This window comes from Podarcis liolepis (genome assembly GCF_965112155.1).
Source record: "Podarcis liolepis genome assembly, chromosome: 3".
In the NCBI taxonomy this organism is placed as follows: domain Eukaryota; kingdom Metazoa; phylum Chordata; class Lepidosauria; order Squamata; family Lacertidae; genus Podarcis; species Podarcis liolepis.
The window spans coordinates 68,980,090-69,004,525 of record NC_139557.1 but is presented as its reverse complement, the minus strand read 5'-3'; the positions used below and the strand labels follow the sequence as shown (position 1 = coordinate 69,004,525).

The 24,436-nt window shown below is 42.0% G+C and overlaps 1 protein-coding gene across 3 annotated transcripts in view; it reads left to right on the top strand.

Moving 5' to 3' along the window:
- The window catches only part of IPCEF1 (interaction protein for cytohesin exchange factors 1), a 45,931-nt gene extending 23,328 nt beyond the window's left edge, over positions 1-22,603 (top strand). For 2 of the 3 annotated variants that reach the window (XM_083493843.1, XM_083493844.1), the window contains exons 3-11: positions 2,376-2,412; positions 2,957-3,126; positions 8,545-8,618; positions 10,427-10,498; positions 11,390-11,451; positions 12,590-12,678; positions 18,080-18,467; positions 21,041-21,228; positions 21,556-22,603. In XM_083493843.1, coding sequence (XP_083349969.1) covers positions 2,376-2,412; positions 2,957-3,126; positions 8,545-8,618; positions 10,427-10,498; positions 11,390-11,451; positions 12,590-12,678; positions 18,080-18,467; positions 21,041-21,228; positions 21,556-21,759 — 1,284 coding nt within the window. In that variant the 3' untranslated portion in view covers positions 21,760-22,603. Of the gene's footprint in view, positions 1-2,375; positions 2,413-2,440; positions 2,593-2,956; positions 3,127-8,544; positions 8,619-10,426; positions 10,499-11,389; positions 11,452-12,589; positions 12,679-18,079; positions 18,468-21,040; positions 21,229-21,555 lie in introns of those variants that run through there. The other variant, XM_083493845.1, reaches the window with a different exon arrangement.
- The last annotated feature ends 1,833 nt before the right edge of the window (positions 22,604-24,436 follow it).

The window sequence follows — 24,436 nt, the reverse complement described above, 5'->3', positions numbered from 1 at the left end:
CATACTTTTAAGGGGACTGGATATTTATTCCGTTATGGTTATGAACAAATGTCATGCTGCAACTTAAACAACATTTAAATCAAATGTTCCAGTAGGGACAATACATGTTTGGAGCTTAATTCCTGGTTTGTACTTTCTCAATTCTATAATGGAATTGAATGAGTGTTTGTTTGTTTGTTTGTTTGTTTGTTTGTTTGTGTGTATGTCTCCCCTCTTTTCCCAAAGTTTATTTAATGAAACAAATGGAACATGCAGCACAATGTTGCAATGTGGAGTTACACTATTCACTATTCTCTTTTTTTGTCACATAACAAGCACTAATCATTCCTTTACTGAGTGTGCTCAGTCTTCACTAAGCTGTTTGTGGGAGGTTTCAACCCTCAGTATTTTTCTAAGGTTTTTTTTGATGCTTCTGCAAACCCTGGGATTCCTTCCAAGCCTTATGCATGGGTGAAGCCATTTGGACTGCATGCACAGCCAGAACATTGGAAATAGAAAAAAATGTGCTATGATAGCTTATCCCAGTGCTAACCACTAGTGCATTTGTACAGGGCGGCCACTAGTTTGTTTTGAAATTGGAAAAAAGAACCATTTCCTGCCATGATGTTGCAAAATTAAGCCCTGTGGATGAGTTAAACCTATGATGAAACTGTAGGATGTTTACTCACCACCAGCATGATAATGATGTAGCATTGTCATTTCAGCATAGATTTTGTGACATCACATTTCCCCTTGTCACACAAACCTGCAGTCCTAAACTCACTTATTCACTGAACTCAATAGTGATGAATAAGATTGTACGGCTAGGTCCACAACTCGGTCAAGCCTGAAGGATTCTGATTTAAGTTGATTATAGAGCTGGTTCTAACTACCCATATTTTCCCATCTTGATTAGAGACCTTGATTCTGCTCCTATCGATATCTGAAATACAGGTGTGTGAGGAGGGGGGTCTGCTTTGGGCAGGGTCTTTTCCGTAGTGGCACCAAAATTCTTGAATTCCCTTCTGGGAAAGTTCATTCAATCTCTTTCATTCTGGCTGTTTGGTACAAGTTCAGATAACTTATAGGGCTCTTCTATGAGTCTAAATTTTCTTGTTTTTTGTTATGTTTCCTCTTGTTGGATTTTTAACTTGGTTGTTAGTTCATTAGCTGATTCGCTTGGGAAGGGCAGTAGTTCAGTGACAGGGTAACTACATTACGTGCAGAAGGTTCCATTTCTATTGTTTTCTGTTAACCTAACATAAGTAAGAGGTTGAGTACCAAGACCCTGAGATGATGATAACAACTTTTTAAAATAAGTAGCTAGGCCAGACCTTACTGGAACCTCTGTATCCTACCCCTGAACAATCCTCAGGATGTGGCTGGGTGCAGTTTGGATAGGTCCTGAGCTGGTCACAAGACAACATGTGCCAAAGTTACTTATGTGAACTGGACATTGTGAGGTGAGGCATCACTACAGTGGAACCTGAAGAGCAGCAGAGAACTACTGGTTCTGAGGGGCAGAAGAAATTAACAGGCTTCAGTCCCTATTTTGCCTGACCAATACCTTCCTCATTTTTGCCTTGGATGTTTTATTTTGCCCCTTCTTTTCACAACGGCTGGATAGGGGACCCAAAGCTTTGCAGACATGGCCTTTTGAAATATGAAGGCAGGAATACAGGTGAACATGTGTCACACATCAGATGCCAGGTTTCCTGTGTGAAACAGCCGTCGCTGGTCAAGTTCTCCTTTCACAGCCGCTGTTTCCATGAGAGGCAATTCTTAACGTTCAGCTGTGAGTCATCAGGCACTAAGTCACTGGCTGGTATGTGTGTATATGTGACTCGAGCCTTAAATCTCCTTGAATTCAGCAGGATTAAATTGACTAAGTTGTGAACTGAACTAGCGTACCCTCCTTTGATCCTCTGCAAACTTGTTCTATTGTGGCGACCTCAGTGTGCGGTGAGGGTAGCGATTGTTGTACCGATGTTCAGTGTGCCCTTTGAGTGCTGGAGAGCTTGTCTAGCAGCTGATACAGGGCACTGAAGCTTCGGCTGAAGATTTTTGTTTCTGGTTTGAGCTACCCCTACACAGCATAGCTGTCTGCGGGTGTGAAACAGGAAGCTTTAGTTGCAGAGGCACAAAAGTGCTGTACTTGCTCTCATGGAGCTTCACGATTAATCAATTTTAATTACAGTATTTTATGCTTCAGCTACTTGCTTCCCCATTAGCTCTCTCTCTGTGTGTTTGTTTGAAAGATTCCATTCTGTGCTGGGACTGTCTGCTACCTCCTACTCTTCTTCCTCCTCCTCCTCCAGAGTCCCCCTCCCTTTCTGAAAAATATTGCAACACCATCTGAAATTTCCTCTTTTCTTTCCTTCCTGCATTTCTTGCAGGTTCCTTTGCGTCAGAAGACAAGGAAGAAAAATCAAGGTAACGAGGTCTTCCTTTTGTTCCTGCTTTTGTTTAGTGTTAAAATTTTGCTCACGCGAGGAGGATGGTTTTTGTTGTATTGTTTGTTTGGTGTTGAGCACGCTGTTATTCTGCTTAGTTTTTACATTGATTCAGTGGGGAAGATAATGACACACTCTTCATTTGGACTAAGCTGCTTCGGTATGTCAAAGCTGTGTGTGTGTGAGAGAGAGAAACTGTTCTGCTTAATTCATTGCTAGTCTGTGCTGACTGTCATGAAAATATAATTTTCTAACGTATCAGTTTGGAAGGGTATTTATTTTAACAGTTGTATATATTTATGATCACACATGCACACATGGAAAACATCCAGTAATAGATTTAAATCTGCATTCTGTTTCACTGGCACAATGTTCTCTATCATTATGGATTCCTAAAGCTTCATTTTGACTAATTTATCTTTGCTAACTGTCCATACAGAAATAATTCTGGGTTGTATTTCAAAAGAAAATACTGGCATCCCCTGCATGCCAGTTTAAAGGTGGCACTTTGTTTTTTCGCACAGGAATTTGTACAATGAGCCGTCGAAGGATATCATGCAAGGACTTGGGGCTAGCTGATTGCCAGGGATGGCTATACAAGAAGAAAGAGAAAGGGGGCTTTATTGGCAACAAATGGAAAAAGTTCTGGTGTGTCCTGAAGTGTTCGTCATTATACTGGTACAGCAATCAAGTGGTAAGCATGCTAACCTCTTAGTTTCTCCAGGTATATTAAGGGAAGATTCAGTGTTCCTAAGCCATTTTATCATGTGTAATTCAAGAATCTATCAGTTTAGGGTGTTTAGACAATCACAGGAAGGGAATAAGTTATTTTAATTTTCACTTCATTGTTTGGAACAAAGCCCTTCTGTTTTGAAACATGTTAGCTGGACAGAGTGTCTTTGGATAAACAGGTTGCTTGAGAGAAGTTTGGGGCCCATAGGAAGATAAGTGGACACTTTCCTTTGCTTTTTACCTAGATGCCAGTTAACTTCCCCATACTCCAAGCTTCCTCCATGTTTCCGATTCAACAGGAGGGACGTTTGAGCAAGAAGGATTCTAGTGCAGCTTTGTAGGAGCCATTGTGTAACTGCCCTTGCAATTTCTAGCTAATGTTGCTAGCTATTCTGGACTTCTGGAACAGGTGGAGAATTTAGGCAGTTGTCAAGATTGCTCCAAGATGGCCTCTGTCAAAGGTTAGAGTCCAAGCTTCTCTCTGGTGTTCTGGGGGATGCAGTGTGGGGAGTGGGAGGGAGAGTTGTGGGTGACAAAGCAACAAGGACAACCCAGTTGGAGCACACATGGGTAATGCAGAATGAGTTCAAATGAACAACAAGGTTCCACATGTTGATTGGCAGTGTGGAAGAACTCCACTTACCTGTGAGTAGGCTCTGTTGATTTCTTGTGGATTTGCTTTGGAGTGGACATGGTTACAATTTCAGCCTTGATGCTCTGTTCCTACTGCATCTGAGCTGTACCGTTTGGCAGAACATTACTGATTGGCATATGGCACCATCCTATGCATGCTCACTCACTAAGTCCTACTTAGTTTACTTCTAGCTTCATGGGTGTAGTATTGCAGCCCAAAGGGCCCTAGATCAGCAGGACGGACCACTAGGTCACAACCATTGTGACCTGTTTGCAAAGCACTTTGTAGATAAAATCGCTCTGACTTGAACACTTCATTGGTTATTAAATCCACATCAGGAGTGTCCTTGGCTTCCGCTCTTCAAGGTTTCTTGGATAAGCTTCAGTTGTTGTTAGTATGTGGAGTCGTAGGAGCTCTCTGCCTACTACATATGTGTGTTTGACCCTTACTATTTGTACTTAATAACATGTAGCTAAGGGAGACGGGTCAGATTAGTCCATGATGTGCTATTTTATTGAAAGAGGGCATTATTCCTGTCCCTCAAAAGAAGCTATAAGAAGGTTTTATTAGACTGGCCTCCATTTTGGGTGGGAAGTGTGGCTGAACTTGTAGTATAGTGGAAGAGCTCCAGTTGCTCTTGGATGAAACTGGGTATGGAGATGAGTTTCAGTCTGTGGATTTTAATCTCCTTTAGGGACTGCAATAGGTTTAGTGGACTTGGATGGGACAGAGGGGGAATGTGGTCATTTTGATTCCTCTGGACCTACCAGCAGCTTCTGATTAAAAAAAAAAGTATCTTTTTGGACTTCCAATTAGGAGTTGGTAATGGCTCTACTCCTGTCTCATAATAAGGTACCAAAAGATGGTCCTAGGGCAATGCTGCCCTACCCAAAAGGAATTGCCTGTTTTTTGGTAGGATACAACAAAATGTGATTTAACCTCCTGGTGGCTGATGGTCTTTCATTTTACTGTGGTCTTAGTTGTTTTTAATTGCTGTTTTCAGTTGTTTAAGTTTTTGTTATAAACTGTCCTGGAAGTCCTACTGATAGGCAGGACAGAAGTGGGTTAAATAAATTAACTGAACAAATCAAATCACAAACTCAAGTTCAATCTAGATAAGACTGGGGAAATCAATGGAAGGTCCAGTTGGCATTGGAGAATGTGAGTTGCTTGTAATGGTTGGGGGTCACGTCACACCCTCCCTTAAGGACAGAGTGCACAGTTTGAATGAGCTCATGACCCCAACATTGCTCTTGGCAGCTTCTGCATCTAAGAGAATCCAACAGGCTCAGCACTATGACAAGGAAGATCACTGGCAAGATAGAGCCCCCTCCAGTTCCAAATTAGAAAGGAAAGTTTGGACTGATGTTTTTGGCAGTGGGCAGCTGAGGTACTCATACAATGGCTGCCCACCCTCCAGACGACCCTGTTGTTCCCTCCAGTTCTGGAGGAAACAGTTGGGACTTACTGTATTGACAATAGATGTGCAAGGCACCATGAATGCCTCAGATGCGCACTCCTAAAGCTCCAGTCTCCTCTCGCATCTTCAAATGTTTGGAGCTGGAGAGCAGATTGCCCTTGACCTCCCACAGAGGTTCAGCAAGAAGTACGGTAGGTTGGGGTCTAAGGGTTCAAACCTTTCTAGGAGTAAGTCCCTTTGTACACAGTGGAACTTTCTTCCAAGTGAACTGCTTAGGTTTTGCACTGAAGAGGATCCTGGCAGCCACATCTCTGGGCTCCAGATTTGCTCAGATCAACAAATGGAGCCATGCTATTTACTTATTTATAAAAATGTATAATATCATAAAATATGATATAAGTTTAACATAATAAAATTCTCTAAGTGATTTTTGTAAAAACCATACAAACAATAGCATTTCCTTTAAAAAGGCTAAAAACAGAACAAAACTGTGCAGTGTACAAAATACAGAATTGACTGTTAATTTTTCAATCTCTATTTTGTCCAGGAAAGCATATAAGTTTTTAAGAGGCTGCTGTCTCTGCCTCCTGAATTTCCCAAGGGTGGGTACCACTCCAATGAGTGGGTACCATTACCGAGGGCCTGCTGCTGCATTAACACCGGGGGATGAACACCTCCCTACATATCACCTATCCACAAGATATGCTGCTTATAAAATGACAAGTAAAAAGTGTGTATTTGAGTAAAAGAAAACCCTGTAAACCGAGACATGTGACACTTAAGGAATAAGCCACGCACAGAGAATCCCCTTGTCTCCCACCTTATAATTACACTGTGGAAAAGAGTGAATTTCTTCCTTCAGCTGGCTGACCTCAAGCCCTCTAAAGCTGGTACAAAGCAAAGACTTGGAACATAAAAAACATTCTGAGCCCATGAATATCCCTTGTGTACAAGAGGCATACATTTACAAAGTGTGACTAGGCAAATGTTTTGCTGCACACTGCCTGAGGTCCCCAGAATTTGACTCAGCCCAGAGCATCCTTGCATCAAGGAAGAGATTTCCCACACCCCACTTTGAAGCTCTGATTTGGGTTTCCCTTCCAGAATAGATGTTGGGACTGTCATTTTGCTGACAAAGAAAGTTTCTTTTGTGTGGAGCCCTGCAGGCTGGAGTTTGGTCCTGTAGGGAGCTGAAAGGGGATGGGAGCCATTGTTGTGCATGGTGTGTGTGTGTGTGTGTGTGTGTGTTTATTTCTTTTGAGCCACCATCACTTTCTGATCAAACGATCAAACAAGTTTTTCAGGGCGGTTAATGGCTGGCAAACCCCCAAAACCTTTTTCACTAGTGGACTAAGGAAATGAGAGGGTATAACATGGACATTAATAGTCCTTTCATATTAGCCAAATGTAACGACCTCTGTGTTCATAAATAGCATGGATACAGAACATGTGGCTTTCCAGATTTTTTTTAACTGCAACTCCCATCATCCCTGCCTATTGCCCATGCTGGCTGGGACTGATGGAACTGGAGTCTAACAACATCTGGAAGGCACCTGGTTCCATACTGCTGAGTTATGGTGTACAGCCAAGTATCAGAAGCTGGGAGTGGGCAGTGGAAGGTTATCACTTTTTAAACCTTGCTTTTCAGTAAACTCTCACTCCAGCAGGCCACTTGCCTTTAGCCCTCTTGAAACGACTGTTTTCATCCTTGGTTTAAAAGTTCAAAAGCTTCCTCTGCAGACAGAGGTTCCTTAGCGTCACTCAACATCTGCTGTTTTCTGTGTTTTTAGGGAAGTCGAGGTTACCGTTTTGTGAGGGTCCTGGGGAAAATCCCTTTCCCCTTCACCTACAGATGGTGCAGCTCAGATTCTAAGCAGACATTTTAGTTTTTGGAGGCAAGGCATTCACGCATCTGTGCGTGGGCAGAAACTCTGCTCAAATAAACGGTGGTCATCTTGCTTGCCTGGAACACTTGTACTTCTTTGCGATGGGTTATATATTTATGAAGTGCGGATTCTGTTTCAGCCAAAAAAACTTGAGCTGCCCTGATGCAAGGAACCGTAACATAGCAACAACAGGCTGGTGCAGTGTGTCTCGTAGTCCACCAGTGAGCTTTGAGAGAATATAAGGATGTTAGCATTTGAAATGAATTCTGCCTATATTTGGACCCCTCAAACAATTACCCAAACACATGGAGGCTACTTCTCCATTGGCATGTTGATCAAAAATGATGGGTGTGGGACAGGCAGGGAGAAAACAAGGGAGGACTGGTTTATTTATTTTTTAACCCAAATCTGTTTAAATAAAACATGAAGGAGGGGTGCTAATGCAAGGCTGGGGAACTACAGACCTGGGGGCCAGATGCAGCACTACAGAGTTGTCTCCTTAGCTTTTGGGACTCTCTTCAGAATATGCCCCTTCAGAAGCCTGACTGTCCCTTATCTGCGCACAGTGCCTTTGCCTGACTGGCATGTGTCCTTGAACTGAGATCCTGCTTCTTGCTTACCTGGTTTGTTTGCTTAAAACCACTAACCTGTTGCCCCACCTTCCCTTTGCTTTCAGCTAGTACCTGCCCCTGGAAGGTGCACATGATGAAATGTGCCTATTAGGCTGTAAAAGGTTCCCCACTCCTGAAATAACCGATTTGCCATGGTAGGAGGTGCTTCTGCCTGTACAAGTCAGAGCACCCCATTTCCCCACCCACTGCAGTCCTCCATGCCACATCCCACCATGTTCTGGAAGACCCACCAGACCTCAGGTGCATCTTTTCATGGGGAAGGGGGAAAATCAGTGAAATGTTGGATGCCTGGAGTTGCATGATCAAAAGCACTTTCCACTAATGCAGTATCACATTGGATGCAGCCTGGAGAGACCTAATTAAATGAAGTTTCCCATTTTGAAATTTATGCTTCTGAGCACACCTGGCTGGAATGTTCTCTTGAAATCTCATAATGCCTTTTGCTTGTTTGGATGGAGGAAAGAGTATGAAGAAACTACCCTACCAGAGTGTGGTTGCTAATGAGATAAAATTTACTGCAGCCCAATGCAAATTGATGACTTGGTTGGTCAACATCTGAGCATGGGACTGCAGCAAAAGCCCTGAATTTTTGTTCCACCATGCACTACTGCCACCTGTTTCTCCACATATATACCCAAGAAAGGTAGAATTTGCTCTTCTTATCTACTGTGCTTTACAATTTAGATCTCAAGTTATTAGAAATTATTTCTGTAATCTGAAAAGCTTTCTCAAATCCAGTTAATTTCCAATGTCTAATTTCAATAAATTATGTAGCATGCTTTAATATTGCTGGCTTATTTTGTCACAGGCAGAGAAAGCTGAAGGGTTCCTCAGCCTTCCAGAATTCACAGTGAATCAAGCGACAGAATGCAAGAAAAAGTAGTAAGTCTTTCATTCGACTTGGAGCCTTGAGAAAGGGAAATTTTACAAGCTGAAATGTGAATACAAGAAGATCCCTGCTGGATCATACCTAGGGCTCAGCTAGTTCTGCTTATCATAGATATTTATGTAAATAGAACTGTCCATTAGGACATAAACTCAACAGGCCTCCAATCATTGTTGTCCTTACAGCATTGCCAATATTTCAAACCAATAGACTCAATGGAGATGAATACGGGTAGAAATTATGGGAGCTTAATATGTTACTGGAAATCCTTGGGCTGGAATTCAATGTCACGTTCTTCCAGTTGTTCCATCTGCAAGCATTGCCACTTGCTAGATGGAATGATCCCTTCCTCCTCCCCTTGTGCATGGCTCGGGGCGGGAGATTGTCTCCTTATCCCCCAAAAACAATTTTAGGGGGCACATGGGAGGAAGGAGGAGGAAATACCTGTTGAGCAAGGGTTTCCGCTGCTTAGGTTAATCCTGCCTGTGAAAATGTAATTAGGATCTTGCTTGGTTTTCCTTCCAAGGGAGGGTAGCACTTAGTACTGAGATATCGCAGCCTTAAAAATGACTTCCCTACTGTCTCATTGGTCTGAAATCTTATGTGAAGGGCAGCTGGCTTTCCTTAGTTAAATATAAACTCATTGTTTTGAAGTAGTTATGTAGATACTCTTGTACTTTAAGGCTTATTGCAACCTCTACTGCAGAGCTGAGACCATTCATTCTACATATCTGAAAGATTGTCTCCATCCCCACCGACCCTCTAATAATGCATTAAGGTCAGCAGAGAGGACTGTCTCGGTAGTTGCATCATCCTCAAAAGTGCAAGGAGTGTTGGCTCAGGACAAGGCTTTCCCAATGGCAGCCCCTAGACTGAATAAGTAAAATAAATTGTCCAGTAGCGCCTTAGAGACCAACTAAGTATGTTCTGGGTATAGGTTTTCGTGTGCATGAGCGAAAATCTGAAGCAGTGTGCATGCACATGAAAGCTTATACCCAGAACATACTTAGTTGGTCTCTAAGGCACTACAGGGCAATTTTTTATTATTTATTTTGACTGCGTCAGACCAACACGTCTACCTACCTGAATCTAGCCCCTAAACTATGGAGCTCTCTCCTCATAGAGCCTCGTCTAGCATCTGCATTGTAAAGCTTTTGCCATATGCTGACGATGCACCTCTTTACCCTGGCCTTTGACCATTAAAGTATATATGAACCTGTATTGGTCTGTTCTCATCCAAATGGTTTCACCAGTTTTTATAATTTTACCCTTTTTTTACCTGTTTAAAATTAAAATAATAACTATGTATTCCATTGTTGTACTCCACCCTGGAACCTTAGGGTGAAGGGTGGATAAGAAATCCAATCAATCAATCAATCAATCAATCAATCAATCAAATAAATCTAATCACAGCTCACCTAATTATGCCCTGTCTTGTTTGAAAAAGAAACACATATATGCAAAGTTCCAAACACCCCCCATGACACAGTCCTTTTTAAAGCACTTGAGAAAAAACATGCATATCTGTGGTAAATATATAAGCATTCATCTCCTTGTGAGGCCTGTCAAAGAGAGATGAACGTACCCATTCTATTGTTTCTATGTGAACACTCACTCTGTAGTTTGAGGTTCGCACAGTTCTAAGTGTGCCTGATCAGTGGAACCTACTCCTACTTCAGGCTAAGTGGTTTTTTAAAAATATTTTGGGATCATAAAGTCTTTGGTAAACTGGCCCACGTACTCACTTTTTAAATCTAGTGTTTCCCATATATATGAATATATGTTTTTGTTTTTGTTTTGGAAGCGCTATGAAGATCATCCATCCACAGATCAAGACATTTTATTTTGCAGCAGAAAATGCAGAGGAAATGAACATGTAAGTAAAATCAAAAGTCTTGCTTCCTTTTTTCTTATGACAAAAAAGAACCATCTCTTTGTTGTTTCCTTAGTTGTTATGGGAGATGGTAGCCTCTGTCTCTTGAGTGTTCATAAAAGATTGCCCAACCATAAAGTATGCAGCTGATGGAAGGATTTCTGTGACTGTTCACCTTACAGTGTGCCATCAGCTGAAAGCAAGGTGGGCCAGCATGCAGCATGCACATGAATGGCAGAGAGCAGGTTGAATGTGATGTACCATAATGGCTGATGCTTGATGGCTTGTGTTGTGATACTCAGCAGGTAACAGGAGGAGATATCTTCAATCATTCTCACTCAATAATTGTAATAGGTGCTGTACTTGATTCATGGGCTTGCTTGGGTTTAGTTTATTGCAGAGGTAGCCAGTGTAGTGCCTTCCAGGTGTTATTGAACTCTTAATTCACATCAGCCCCAGACAGCATGGCCAATGGCCAGGGGTGATGACAGTTGTAGTCCAATATAATTTGGAGAACTACAGGTTAGCCACCCATTGTTTATTGTACTGTTATCAAAATTCTCAGGGTGGAATCTAGTTGGTGTCCCTTATACTGACTGAAGAGTTTTTGAGCTGCTAATGGAAGAGGAAGCAAGGCAATCCTTGCCTCCTTCCCTGTTCTGGAAGGCTATCAAATTCTCTGGAGCCTATTTTCAGGGACTTTGGGGGAAGGAGGAGTGGGCAAAAATTGCTTCCTCTCATCTCCCAGAACCCTTTCATGATTGCAAAGGCACACATTGGATTTCACCCTCAGCTGAAGATGAGAAAGTGACTTGGTAACTACCAAACCTGTTTTCTCTCAGCTTGGCTATTTCTATTCCATACAAATGTCTGTGCTTGCTTTTATTTTTTCAGATGGCTGAAGAAATTAGGTACAGCTGTCCTTGACAAACAAGCCAATAAAAAGAGTGAAGAAGGTATGCTCAAATGGAATATTTTGAATGGGATTGTTCTACACCTTTGTACCTGAGGAGTTTTCCAGGGATAACACATATGGCATTCAATATATTCAAAATACTCAGAGATGAATGTTCAGCTAGAGCTAGATGCCAACTTTAAAAAATAATAATGATTAGATTAGATTAGTAGTTATGAGCTTTGCAACGATATCCAAAAGATGCATTTTGTACTGGGAAGGAGGACAAAAGGCCAAGGCTGTTCTAGTCTAAAGCTCTTATTCTGTCTAGGCACATAGATGCAGAAAAGAGAGGGGAACATCTTAGGAACAGAGGCCTTATCCTGAGTCATGCCATTGGGTCATTAAGCTTAGTATTGTCTACAGTGACTGTCAGAGGCTCTCCAGATTTTCAGATGGAGCACTCCCAGCTCTCCTTGGCAGAGGCAAAATTTCCTAGAGCGCCACAGCACTGAAGCTGGGTCTCCCTGCAAGGGCCAGACATCCTATTTCAGTGCATGAAACAAGACAAGGAGTGTCCCAACCTCCCACCAGTAGCAACTAAGAGTTTCACTTCCCTCTTAAGTCTGATCTGAAGCAGAAGTTTATGTATTTATATATAGCGACATTCCTACCATACATTTAAAGCACTATGATACCACTTTTTTGCCATGACTGTCCATTCAGAATGTGTGAGCATCAATTCATTTTTCATAGAATTAGATATAAAGTTATAGTTTATTTCCTGCAGAGCAACCTTGTTCTGAGAGGCCTGTTTCATCAGTGGTTAGAGGGGTTTTTTGGGTACTGCAGCTTTTTGCTGCCTTTCTAAACAGTAGCTCACCCTCTGCTTGTCCCTTATCTCTGACTGCGAGAAACTTTGTAAACCTGGAGCTTTTTTTAAAGCCTTTGTCTTCTTCCTCCTCCACCTCCTCTTTCTTCTTTTCATGCAACGCTGTGGAAAGATGAAAAGAGAAAGAGAGATTCTGCTAATTAGAAATGTCAGAAAATACCCTTTGTTTTGCATACAGATGACCCTGACTGAGTCAGAGCCGGTATGTTTTGCTTTCAGTTCAGGTTACCTGAAATAAGTTTACTTTTGTTTCCAGTGCTATAAATGGCACGTCTAATGCACGTCAACTGTTGTGTTCTTGCTTCAGAGTGCTATAGCGAGAGCGAGCATGAAGATCTAGAAATAAACATGGAGACGCCATCCCCTCCGTATTCCGATCAGCTGCCGCCTCATTTGGTATGTGTTATAGTAATTAACTAGCTTCTGTTTGCTAAATGGCTTGTGCAAGTGTCACCCTATCCAGATTGCAAGATGCCACTCTGATAAGTAATCTGCAGTAAAGCCCTGTACATTTCTTCTCCACTCGGTATTCTTGCAGGGGGCCTGTTGTGAGTTCAGTCATACGAGACAATAAATGCAAAACACTCCTTCGCCATTTATTAATTAAATTGTTGTCCCATGTTTCCCCCAAAGAGCTCAAGGTGCTATACGGGTTCTGCCCCCACCCCCATTTCCCCCCTCACAACAGTCCTGTAAAATAGCTGAGGGTCACTCAGGGAGCTTAGACTTCCATTCTAACCCTGGCCACCAGAAGGGTCACTAGTACTGCATCCACTGCGCATGGTGGCCAAAATGGAAGTCAGGCCCACAATGGGCCTGATGCTGTCACCTGATGGCATTGGGGTCAGCTTGGGAACCAACAAACCCACACCCAGCTTAGTCCCTCCCTGCCCTCAGAATGCCCTGTTTTGGGGCATTCCACTGACTGTCACCCACTAGTATCCTACATGTGGCTCTCTTGCAGGGCCGGCCCACCCATGAGGCCAGGTGAGGTGACCGCCTCAGGCGGCAAAATCCACAGGGGCTGCGGATCCCAATGTCATTCTTTCTTCCCTCCTGACGTAGATCTTCACTCACCCCTTCTTCCTTGCAGGGAGGCTAAAGAGTAGGTTTACCCAGGGGAAGCAGTGGGGCAAACTGTGTATAGAAAGTACAATAAAGCCAGAAAACCTCTCAGACCCATTATTTCAAGGCATGGGGCAAGCGGAAGTATGGACGAGTTTTAGTCCGACATTCTCGCCGTCACACCACAGTGCGGACGTCTCTTGGCTAAATACACTGTTATATGCTGAAAGCAAATAACAGTTATCACAGCCAAATAGTTACTAAAGCCTTCCCAGGCAGCCTTATTTCCTTGTGGTTTAGAGAAAAGAACAAGTCTTTCACAGCATGTAGCACATGGCTTAGGATTGCTACAATTCTGCCAGAAGTTTGTTTTTGAAAATAAATAAATTTGAGGCAGGTGTACAAAAACCCACTTTGCTTTTGTTGAATCAAATGCATCCCAGGATGGCTATAGCACTTTCAACACTAGCACATTCTTTATTCTCACAATGCTGCAACAATTTTGAACCAATCTTCTATAACCTATTCCCCCCCCCCCATTCACTGAGCCCAGTTGATAGCAGTTTCCTCTAAATAATGGATTTCTGTCCTTAAATAACTTCGCATCCAGGTAGAGCTCGGGATGGCAGGTGCTTGGCTTGTGCAATTGTCAGTAATGCCAGACTTTGCTGGTGCTAAATTTGGTTTTATAGTGTTCGGATATTGGGTCATTCTGCTGCCAACACCCTCTCCTAATTCAACCCCCTTGTGTTTAAGGAAGATAAGGAAATCACTGGCGCCTCCATCCTCATTAAATTCAAGAATAAGCTGGCAGTGGATAAATTTACAGTAATAACAAATTAAAGATACAGGGTTGTATCCAGAGTTACCTTTCTACATAGAGAAAGTTTCCTGTTCACAGAAGTGACTGCATAATCTAGTGAGTTGCTTGCAGCTCAGGTATGCTAGCATAAGCCAAAGCAGGCTGCTGTTTGTTCTCAGTTTCATATTTCACCACATGGCTTATAAACAGCAATATAAAGCCATATTAAAATGTAATATTAAAACTTAACTGTTGATTTTTTTCCCCATAACAGCAGTGAATAAAGCAGCCTCATATTATTGAACCTCAACCACTGTCCCATTCCAAGGACAGAAATTATTTCCCTCTCCCGTAGTGCTATTTAACAGGCATTAACCTCTTCCACATCTTTTGACATAGTGAAGTGCTTGTTAATTTCATTCTGACTTCAAGGCCACTAACAGCAGTCAGTCTGCCTGCTTCCAACATGTCTGCAAGATCATTCCTTCCCATCAGTTTCCCACCCCCCACCCCCATCATATGAGAGAGAACTTGTAGGAAGGACTAGGATGTAAGACCTGACAAACTTTTTCCTCCTTTTTGATTGCCCCCCCATAAATATTATTGAGACTTTTTATCATACTCCTTTTTGAGAAAGCTACTGAAAGAAAGAGGTAGTGAGTTTTAGGCCAGAGGACAGCAAGTTCCCTTGATGTAGTCACCATTCTTTCTCTGTGTTGGTGCCCTGGGCTACAGCTCAGCTGATATACCGGGGTGTGTGTGTGTGTGTGTTGCAGTTTGGGCCTGAGGCCTCTAATCGCTAATCATAAGAGCATAAGATAAGCCCTGCTTAATCAAACCAAAGCCCTATCCAGTCCAACATCCTGTTTTCACAGTGGACTACCAGGCGTCTACGGGAAATCGACAAGTAGGACATGAGAATAACAGCACCGTCCCTGCTTGTGATTCCCAGCAACTGGTATCCAATGACATTTTGCCTCTGTTGCTGGAGGGAGTACATTGTCCTCACGACATTTATTTATTTAAAATGTTTCTATATCACTTTTCCTCTACAGAGAAAACACCAAAGCAGTTCACACTATTGAAAACAAAACAATAAAACCCAACTCATAACTTCCCAGTAATCAAGGCATCATGGTACTCACAGGGTACCATTTTGAGGTTTGCTTCAAATGCCAGGATGTCTTGAGCCGGCCCTGGAATGAGTAGGACCAAAACTTTGCTGTTGCCTCCATTTTTAGAATGCATCATGCAGATTCATAATTTTGTGTTTTGCTTTCACTGTGTGTGCTTTTCAAATGTGGGGATCCCTGTACAGGCAGAATGTAAGTATCTAAAGCAGGGATAGTCCGTATTACTCAGTGATTATGTGATCATTTACTGGGTAATTAATTCCAGAAGTAGATGTGCTTCTCTGTGTTTAGCCATCAACCAGATGGAAACAAATGCAAATTAGTATTTTGAGGTGGGGGTGGGGGTTTTACAAGTTTCCTTAAACAGGCAAGAAAATGTTTATTTGCAAACTCCCCCATATCTACTTGAATGGAACAGTCATTTCGAGACAATAGACTACAAAGATTTCCAGGTGGGCTGCCAAGGTGCAGCATATCTCATTAGTCTGAAATAGACCCCTCAGGGCTCATTAATCTTCCAATGAATACTTTTTCCATTTACTAACACTAACACCTGCATTTTATAATATTCTTCCTTGGGTGTTTATTGATAGATGGGAGTCATGAAGCAGTTGAAAAGTTAAGCGTAGATCATTTTAAGTAAGAAAATCACGGGGATAATAATTTCCACTTTTTATTTTACTGTTGAATAAAGTCAGTTTGTGATATAGAAAATTGCTCAGTCAAAAGTTCAGAGGGTTTAAAAAACAAATGCTTATGAATGGGAAAAGGGTGGTTTATTCTTGCAGCTTCACAAGTAATATGCACCATCTTCAACAGTTATCTGAAGCTCCATGAGACTATTAACATCCTATGGCAGGGGTAGGCAACCTAAGGCCTGGGGGCCAGATGCGGCCCAATCACCTTCTCAATCTGGCCTGCGGACGGTCCAGGAATCAGTGTGTCTTTACATGAGTAGAATGTGTCCTTTTTTAAAAAACAACAACGAATCTCTGGGTTATTTGTGGAGCATGGGAATTCGTTCATCCCCCCCCATATTATCTGCCCCCCCCCAAGGTCTGAGGGACAGTGGACCAGCCCCCTGCTGAAAAAGTTTGCTGACCCCTGCCCTATGGTATTTAATGCTCTTAAATTGAGTTGGTATGCTTGGCTACAGACTCCTCCTGCCTTGCATTCCATTTTGTGATCTGCTTCAACAAAACACTTTATTTCTACATATATAAATAGGAGGGAGATTTATGGCCAAAGCAGATGATCAACATTTCATTGCTGACTCTTCTGAGTCTGTTAAGTCTTATTGGCATATAGTGTATCAAGATCTGTTCCACTTCACCACAGCAACATTTCATGTGGCATTTCCCCCCAAGTTAAAACTACAGATATACAGTCTTAAGCATCCCAGGTATTAATATCATTGCCTAGGAAGGAGCATGTCTCTCCTTGGTGTGTTTCATGCTTCCTTCTACTTTGTATTCAGCCTGGAATAAATGAACTCCCCATTTACCTTTTAGTCCTACTTGTATCAGAACTCTGGACTATCTAAATTGTTCTAAAGATTTATGAAGTCCAGAATAGTCAAGCCTGGAAAGCAGACTGCTGGGCCAATATGGCGAAGCCAGAGCAGGGAGACTTCAACTGTAGCTGTCATGGGGAGATGTTCCTGGAATCTGTCTGGATAATATTTATTAACTTGGCAGCAGCGGAGGCCTTTCTCATTGCCTCAAGCTCATCCCAACTTCTTTCTTTCTTTCTGGCAGAATTTATATGAGGTGTACTCCTTCTTTGATTTCTTACTCAGCCTTCACTGTATGGTCCCAGGCGTGGCCTAAAACAACATAAAAATACAATATTAAAATCAGTTAAAGCATTTAATTAATTAGTTAGTTAGTTAATTTCTAAATCACCCTCCATCCAAGGATCACAAGGTGGTTTACAATACGAAAACACAAAAACATGTAACGTTGTAACAGGCAAAAACAACACCTCCCTCCTCCAGGTTAAAAGCCTGTAAATTGTTTAATTAGCCATAGGATCAAAATAATAGTATGTGTGTTGGTTATATCCTGCTTTATAACTCCAAGTGTTTCTCAAAGCAGCTTACAAAAAATTCTCACAATAAAATTAATATCAAAGAAATGCTCCTATGGTGACAGGGATTATTCAGGTGGCATTTCTTCTTGATCTTCCTTGATTGTTCTCTGAGGTAAAGGAGAAGGACTGGGCAAGTGTGTGTGTGTGTGTGTGTGTGTGTGTGTGTGTGTGTGTGTTTGTGTGTGTGTGTGTGTATCAAGAGTCAAAAGCCAGGATAAAGGGGTGAGTTTTCAGCATATGGCAAAAACTATAGAAGGGAGGTGCTCATTGCACCTCTGTGGGGAGGGGATTCTGTGGCATAGGAGCTGCCATAAGAATGCCCTCTCTCAGGCCACTACCCCTGACCTTCTGAGAGCAGTAGAACTACCAACAAGGTCCCCTCTGCTGATCTAAACCCCTGAGAAAGTCTGTAGGGAAAAAGACAGTCTTTCACACATTTATGAGGTTATCTACATGTCTACCTGATGCCTTCTGTTTAAAACCAGTACTGTTTGGCGGAAACAATATTTGGCTGAAACTGAGGTAAAATTAATCAAAGGAGCCATACCACTCACTTGTATACTATATGGTAGCCCCAAGTTCACAGGCAGTGTCCCAGGTGAAGAGTATGATTTCAAATTCGCTGATCTTTGTCCCTTTATATTGCCACACACGACCAGATTCTGACTTGACTTTATTCCACCCCCACCTTCTTGTTTATTCTCAGAAACAGGACCAGGAAGAGCCTTCCTTGACATCGCACGCATCAAGTGAAGTATCATGTTCTTTGTCCTCACCGGAAAGCCTGATGAAGTCTGAAGCATCCTCATCTTCCTCGTTGTCCAAAGTATTATATCCAGATAGACAGTCGTGGCTCGACATCGTGAACAACTCTTCCCCTGGGGAAGAAATGGACAATCAACCTCCAGCTGCCTCTGGTGACTCTCAGGATACTGATCACTTGGTAACAGGCTGTAACAAAACACTGGAAAGTGGGACTGTCAAACCCGACTGCAGCTTTCAGGTCTCTTTGAATGAGGCTACATCTACATTACGCAGTGCTAAGGCTAGCCTACCTGTGCCTAGAATAGCAGCATTGAAAACTCTGCCTAAAGGTGAGTCAAGCAGTAGATGATCTGTTGGCCCTACAATATTGCTCTTCCTGCCTGACCCATGAAGCCTGTTTGCTTTACCTGCAGAGAGTCCCAGGTTCAGTCCCCAGCATTTGGTGCCATATCCACTCTTAAGTTGTAGTGATTGATGCCCCCTCTTCTTTCATTTAGTGATAGTATGGGTGAAGGAAGCAATGTTATTTGTTGAAACAGTCTAGGGCTTGAAATGAATGATTTTTTTCCGTATCAAATTGAACGACCAATGTTCAACTTAAATATCACTTCACAAACTCCTTCTTTTACCCAAGGAGGTGTGTGTGTGTGAAAATTGTGGGGTCCCATTATCTTTTCCTCTATGGAAGCAGCAGCACAGGGAAACTGATCCCGCCCCCCACCCTGCCCCACAAAAAAAGGGTTAAACATTATGTTTCTGTTCATCCTGACTTGCATGCAGCCTGCCAAGACTACTTCCTGGCTTTAATTTTTTTTTTTTTTAAGGAGAGGAGGAAAAATAAACAGAAATCTCTGTGGCTTCTTGTTTGTGTGTGAGACTGTGAGGCTATAAACAAGCATTTTGAGTACGTGCCCCTCTGTCCATAGGCTTCTCTTCTAATTTATAGGCCTTTTTTGGGGGGGGGGGGAGCAGTGTCCAACCACTGCCATTTTTATTTCCTTTGGCAGTTGTTGATGCAGCAAGGCTGGTTATAATAGAGAACAAAAAAGGGGGACGCTTTAGAAAATGAAACATCACTGCAACATAATGAGGCATTATTTATAATAGTATAATAGCCCCTCCAACTGGTACTCTCCCAATGGTTTAGACGTAGGCTGTGCAAATGCCATACTTTTACAGCACCTCCTTCTACAAAGAATCCTAGTAACTGTAGTCTGAGTCCTGGAAACTCAAGCTCTTTGAGGAGTAAGCCATAGTTCCTAGAATTTGTTGAGTGGGGAATGAGCTTTAAACGTCTGGTGCATATACAGTGGTACCTCGGTTTATGAACTTAATCCGTTCTGGAAGTCCGTTCTTAAACCGAAACCGTTCTTAAACCGAGGCACACTTTCTCTAATGAGGCCTCCCACCGCCGGTGCCCTTCCACCGTTCGGATTCCGTTCTTAGACCGAGTCAAGTTCCCAAACCAAGACAATATTTCCAGTTTTGCGGAGTTTGTAAACCAAATTGTTCTTAAACTGGACTGTTCTTAAACCGAGGTATCACTGTACAGCCGACAACTCCCATTTGCCACAACAACCCTGTGCTTCCTGCAAGCTCTCCTTGAATGCCCCTACAACTTTCATAAATCTGGGGAAGGGATGCACTGGGGGGAGGGCCTGAAGTAGCATGAAATCTTCATGAGAACCCTGGTCTATGAGGACCATTATATGTTTCTATCATATGAGACAGAGCTTGTTGCTTCATTCCTGGGGGTGGGGGGAGGCAGAGTTCCTTGCCTTGAGGGGAGGCAGGGTGGCTGGTTACACAAGAGAGCAAGATCTTTGGTGTACTTTGATAACTGCTAAGTGGCATTGTGCTGGTTCCAGGGGTGACCACTTCCTTCCTCTAAACTTTAACTGATGTTCTCAAGCAAATGTTCAACGGTGATAAAGGCTCAAGTGCCTGATGAACATAGGTTTTGTTCTGATATCCAGCACCACAATGGACGCCCTAATTTGACATCATCAGAGTTGTTATGAGTAGGGCTCTATAGACTGTTTTTGTTGTGATTTTCTGTATGTTACACTCTCTCTCACACACTGTTAATGTTTAATTATTTAAAATATTTTTTTCTATGTTTTTAGCTATTCTTATTTTATCTGTAAGCCGCCTTGAGTCCCTGTCAGAGAAAGAGGTGGGGTATAAATAAATATAAGAACAACAACAATATAACCCATCGATGAATTTTTTTTAAATTTTATTTTACTGAGTATAGACTAAATGAAACACACACATTCACAGCTAATTCTTGATCTGTGGTCAGTGTATGTGAGTTTTCATAAAGCTGTCACAGAAACACTTTATGCAGGTGTACATTTATAAATTCTGATGCGACTTTCCGTTAATTATATGCAACTGCTTTTTACAATGAGTAGGAAAGATTTTATTTTTTTGCCATAATTAGGGCATGTTTAATGAGGCAGTGATATGCACAGGAAATGCTGCTGCAGCAAATTGGCCCCAGTATTGCTCTTTCCTGTCATGGTCTTGCGACAGACACAACCAGCTCTTTTCTTCAGTATTGTCTATATTTAGCTCTTGTCTGAGTACAATTGACAGGGTGTTATCTTTGTGCAGCGTTGCAAAATCACTAAATGCACACGTTAGGAAGTAGCCAAATACAAATATTTGCAGATATACCATAGAGCTAAATCTTTGCTGTTTTAAATGTGGGGAAAATAACTTTAGGAAAACTTGGAAGAGATTAAAACAAAGCCTCTCCAAAAATTAAAAAAAATAAAATAAAAATCCTTTGTATGGTCACTTGAGAGCTAGTAGACAAATAAGGAGCACGCTTAGTACAACTCAGTAGCCCTAGGACTTGTTGCTAGACACAGCCTGTCTTCTGTCTTCCCTACAGATGCAAAATGTTCCGTAGATGAAATGGAGAAACTTTACAAGTCCTTAGAGCAAGCGAGTTTGTCTCCCATTGGGGACAGGCGACCTTCTACAAAAAAGGAGCTGAGAAAATCCTTCATCAAGAGGTGCAAAAACCCAACTGTTAATGAGAAACTCCACAAAATCCGAGCACTGAATAGTACGTTAAAGGTAAGTGTTTATGGAGGAGTTGTGCTTCAGCTGTTGTTGAGGCATTTAACTCATTGTGTGTAATTTTTAGCAGCCTCAGAAAATCCCTGAAATCATGATTGTGTTTACAATGTGGGTATTCTTAAAAAAAAATATGAAGGAAGATGTTATCTTCTTTGGTCTCCAGAGCCAATAGCTTGGAGAGGAGAACATTAGGATTGGACAACAATCCAGATATGAGAGACCTCTAGTGGTCAACTCACATTTCCAGTTTCACGAACTTCTCTTTCTTTCTTTCTTTCTTTCTTTCTTTCTTTCTTTCTTTCTTTCTTTCTTTCTTTCTTCTAGTGCAAGGAACATGACTTGGCCACGATTAACCAGTTGTTGGAGGATCCTGAGCTAACAGCAAGGAAGTACAGGGAGTGGAAGGATTCAAACACCATGTTGGTCCAAGATATCTATCAGCAGCAGGATGTTCTGAATACGCCTGAAGAAAATAGCACAGAAGCAGAGATGATGCTGCAACCATCTTTCATCGAAAGCACTATCTGAGAGAAGTGGACCGTGTGGTACTTTCCCCACACTGTTTGTCTTCATTTACAAATAGTTTAAGCTGCTACAGTTTCCGGTTTTGTTTTTCTAGTGGAGAACTCAACCCGTTAGCCAGAGCATTATTTCTTATCTCAGTATTAGGAACATAGGAAGCTGCCTTAAGCCAAGGCAGTCCATCTAGTTCAGTGTTGTCTACACTGGCCGGCAGGAAGGGATTTCCCCCAGCCCTTCCAGGGCACGCCTGGGATTAAACCTCAGACCTCCGGCATGCGAAACAGATGCTCTACCCTGAGCCCTGGCTCTTCACCATTCTATCTTCCTTTAAGTGAGTGATTTACCTTATCTTCCTTCAAGACAGAATGCCACTACCCAAGTGGTGACATCACAATGGTTCTAGTCTTTGTGAACTTCTGAGGAGAGCAATTATCTGGTGGACGGGAGTTGGAATTCCATTTTTTAAAAATGGCTGACCTTCATAGCACAAACGTTTTAGCAAGCACAACATCTGGACATTAAGGGTTTTAAAGAGTATGTACATAGTGTAAATAAGAAATTCATTTTAAAGTTTGTTAAGAGAAGTAAAAAAAATAAAAAGTTGTAGAAATGCTGCCAGGGTTCAAAAAAACAAACTTCCATAAAGATTATAACCTCTGCTGATGACACGATGGTGCCTGTCTCCTGTTAAAAAGCCTTGTCATCTGTTGAGTGAACACCTTTTGCAATCATAGCATCACTGTATTTATGAATGGCCAGGAAAAAAGCTGTTTCCTTACATCATCTGGGGAAAGTTGCATTTGAATTGTTTTTCATGCCAAAATAAATTCTGCAGCGTTGTGCAAACTCTGTTAGGTTTCTGGGTTGTTGTTTTTCTGTTTTATGGAACAGAGAGCTAAAGATTCTTACAAAAGAAAAAGAAAACTCTTCTCAATATGAAAATGTATACTTTGCAGGGAGCTTCAACAGGATATATATATATATTTGTTAATTTGCAGCAGAATGCATCTGGCTGACTTACCCTACAAATGCATGTTGTTGCTTACTACCCATATTCACTGTACAGTATTGCTAAAGAATCAATTTTGTCCCTGGTGCTGACTCCAGCCATTCAAGACAATGCTTCTTCCACTTTGCAGAGCATCTCTCCCCTGGGTTTAGTTTCAATAATATGCCAGAGTGTGACTGAATGTTGGGAACCCGCCTGAATACCAGCCTGCATCATATGTTCACCTGCAAACCTTTTCTGCATGATAGGAATTTTTGTCCATCCATCTCCTGCCCACCATGGAGGAGGGGTTGTCAATGTGGTTATAGTCAGTGATCTTGTAGTGAAATGGATCATGCAACGATGCTACAGGTGATATCACATCAGTGAATAAAATGATACAGGTCAACACAGCCAATCAAATCTTGCAACATGATGATGCCATTGAAGGCAGCAAAGGGCAACATAGAATTCAGGATAAATGAATCTTTTTACAAGGACTGGCAAAAATGAAAAGGGGAAGCACATTTTAGCATTACCCTCCCCCACAAAAATAATTTTTAAAAATGGTTTGGTGTTTTGGCTCAGTTCCAGCTGAGTCCCAGAAAAGCAGTCGACCTGAGGAATCTCTTAGTTTACAAATAAACAAATAAACCCATTGTAATTATAGAAAGCATTCTTTAATTTATGTGAGGTGAATTTTCAAGCAGGAAGGAAGGAAATTCTTCGGCTTTCTTGCGACGTTAAGTTAGAATAGTATTTCCTGGCTTGTGTGAAGCACTCGTAACGGAATATACATCTCCAATTAAATTTGTTCCTCTTGACTGAGCTGTTTTTTGGATTGGGGCAAGTTCTGCTTTTTAATAATAACGCCTTCCTGACATTGTCCCAAAGTCCCCCACTCTACTGCACGTGGGAGAAGGCAGGCTGAAACTGCTTTTGCCCTTGAGATTTCATATAAAAAGAGAATGAACAACTGTTTCTTTTCTTTTCTTTTCTTTTTCTTCTGGTAAAGACAAGACAATTCCAAGTATGAGCGTCAGTCTGGTATACATTGCAACCAGCAGTGCCAACTTAAACGAAGTATTGGGGGAGGCATTTAAGCCCTGCTCCACATAATTGATCACAAGATGTGCAGATGCACACTATTTGAATGGCAATGCCAGTCAACTTTTGGGGGCCCTCAAATATATATATATATATTTTAGGGGGGGCGAAGGGCCATCAGCCCCTAGGCACTGGCTCCTATGATTGCAGCAGGTCTGGGCAAACCCAGGTCAGTGGTCAGGTGTGATGGGGTTGTAGTTCAACCAGATCTGGAGAGTACCACATTTTACAACCCCTCCTCTAAGCACTTCACCACTCTGTTTAATGCCAGTAGTGCTGTTGGAAGGGACCCGGAGGGTTCTCTAGTCCAATCCTGTGCAATGCAGGAACCACAGCTAAAGAATTTCTGGCAGATGATCCACCAACCTCCGTTTAAAAACCTCCAGTGAAGGAGATGTCAATCTACCTGAGCTGAATTAAGTACTTCCTGAAAAGCACTCCTCCCAGAGCAATTCTGGCTTACTCCCAGGTAAGTGTGTATAGGACTGCAGCCTAGAGATTGCACCTTTAGTAAAAGATGACTTGCATTGTGATTGCAAACTTAAGAATTGACCGAACATGGTAAAGAAATGGGTTTAATTTATTGTC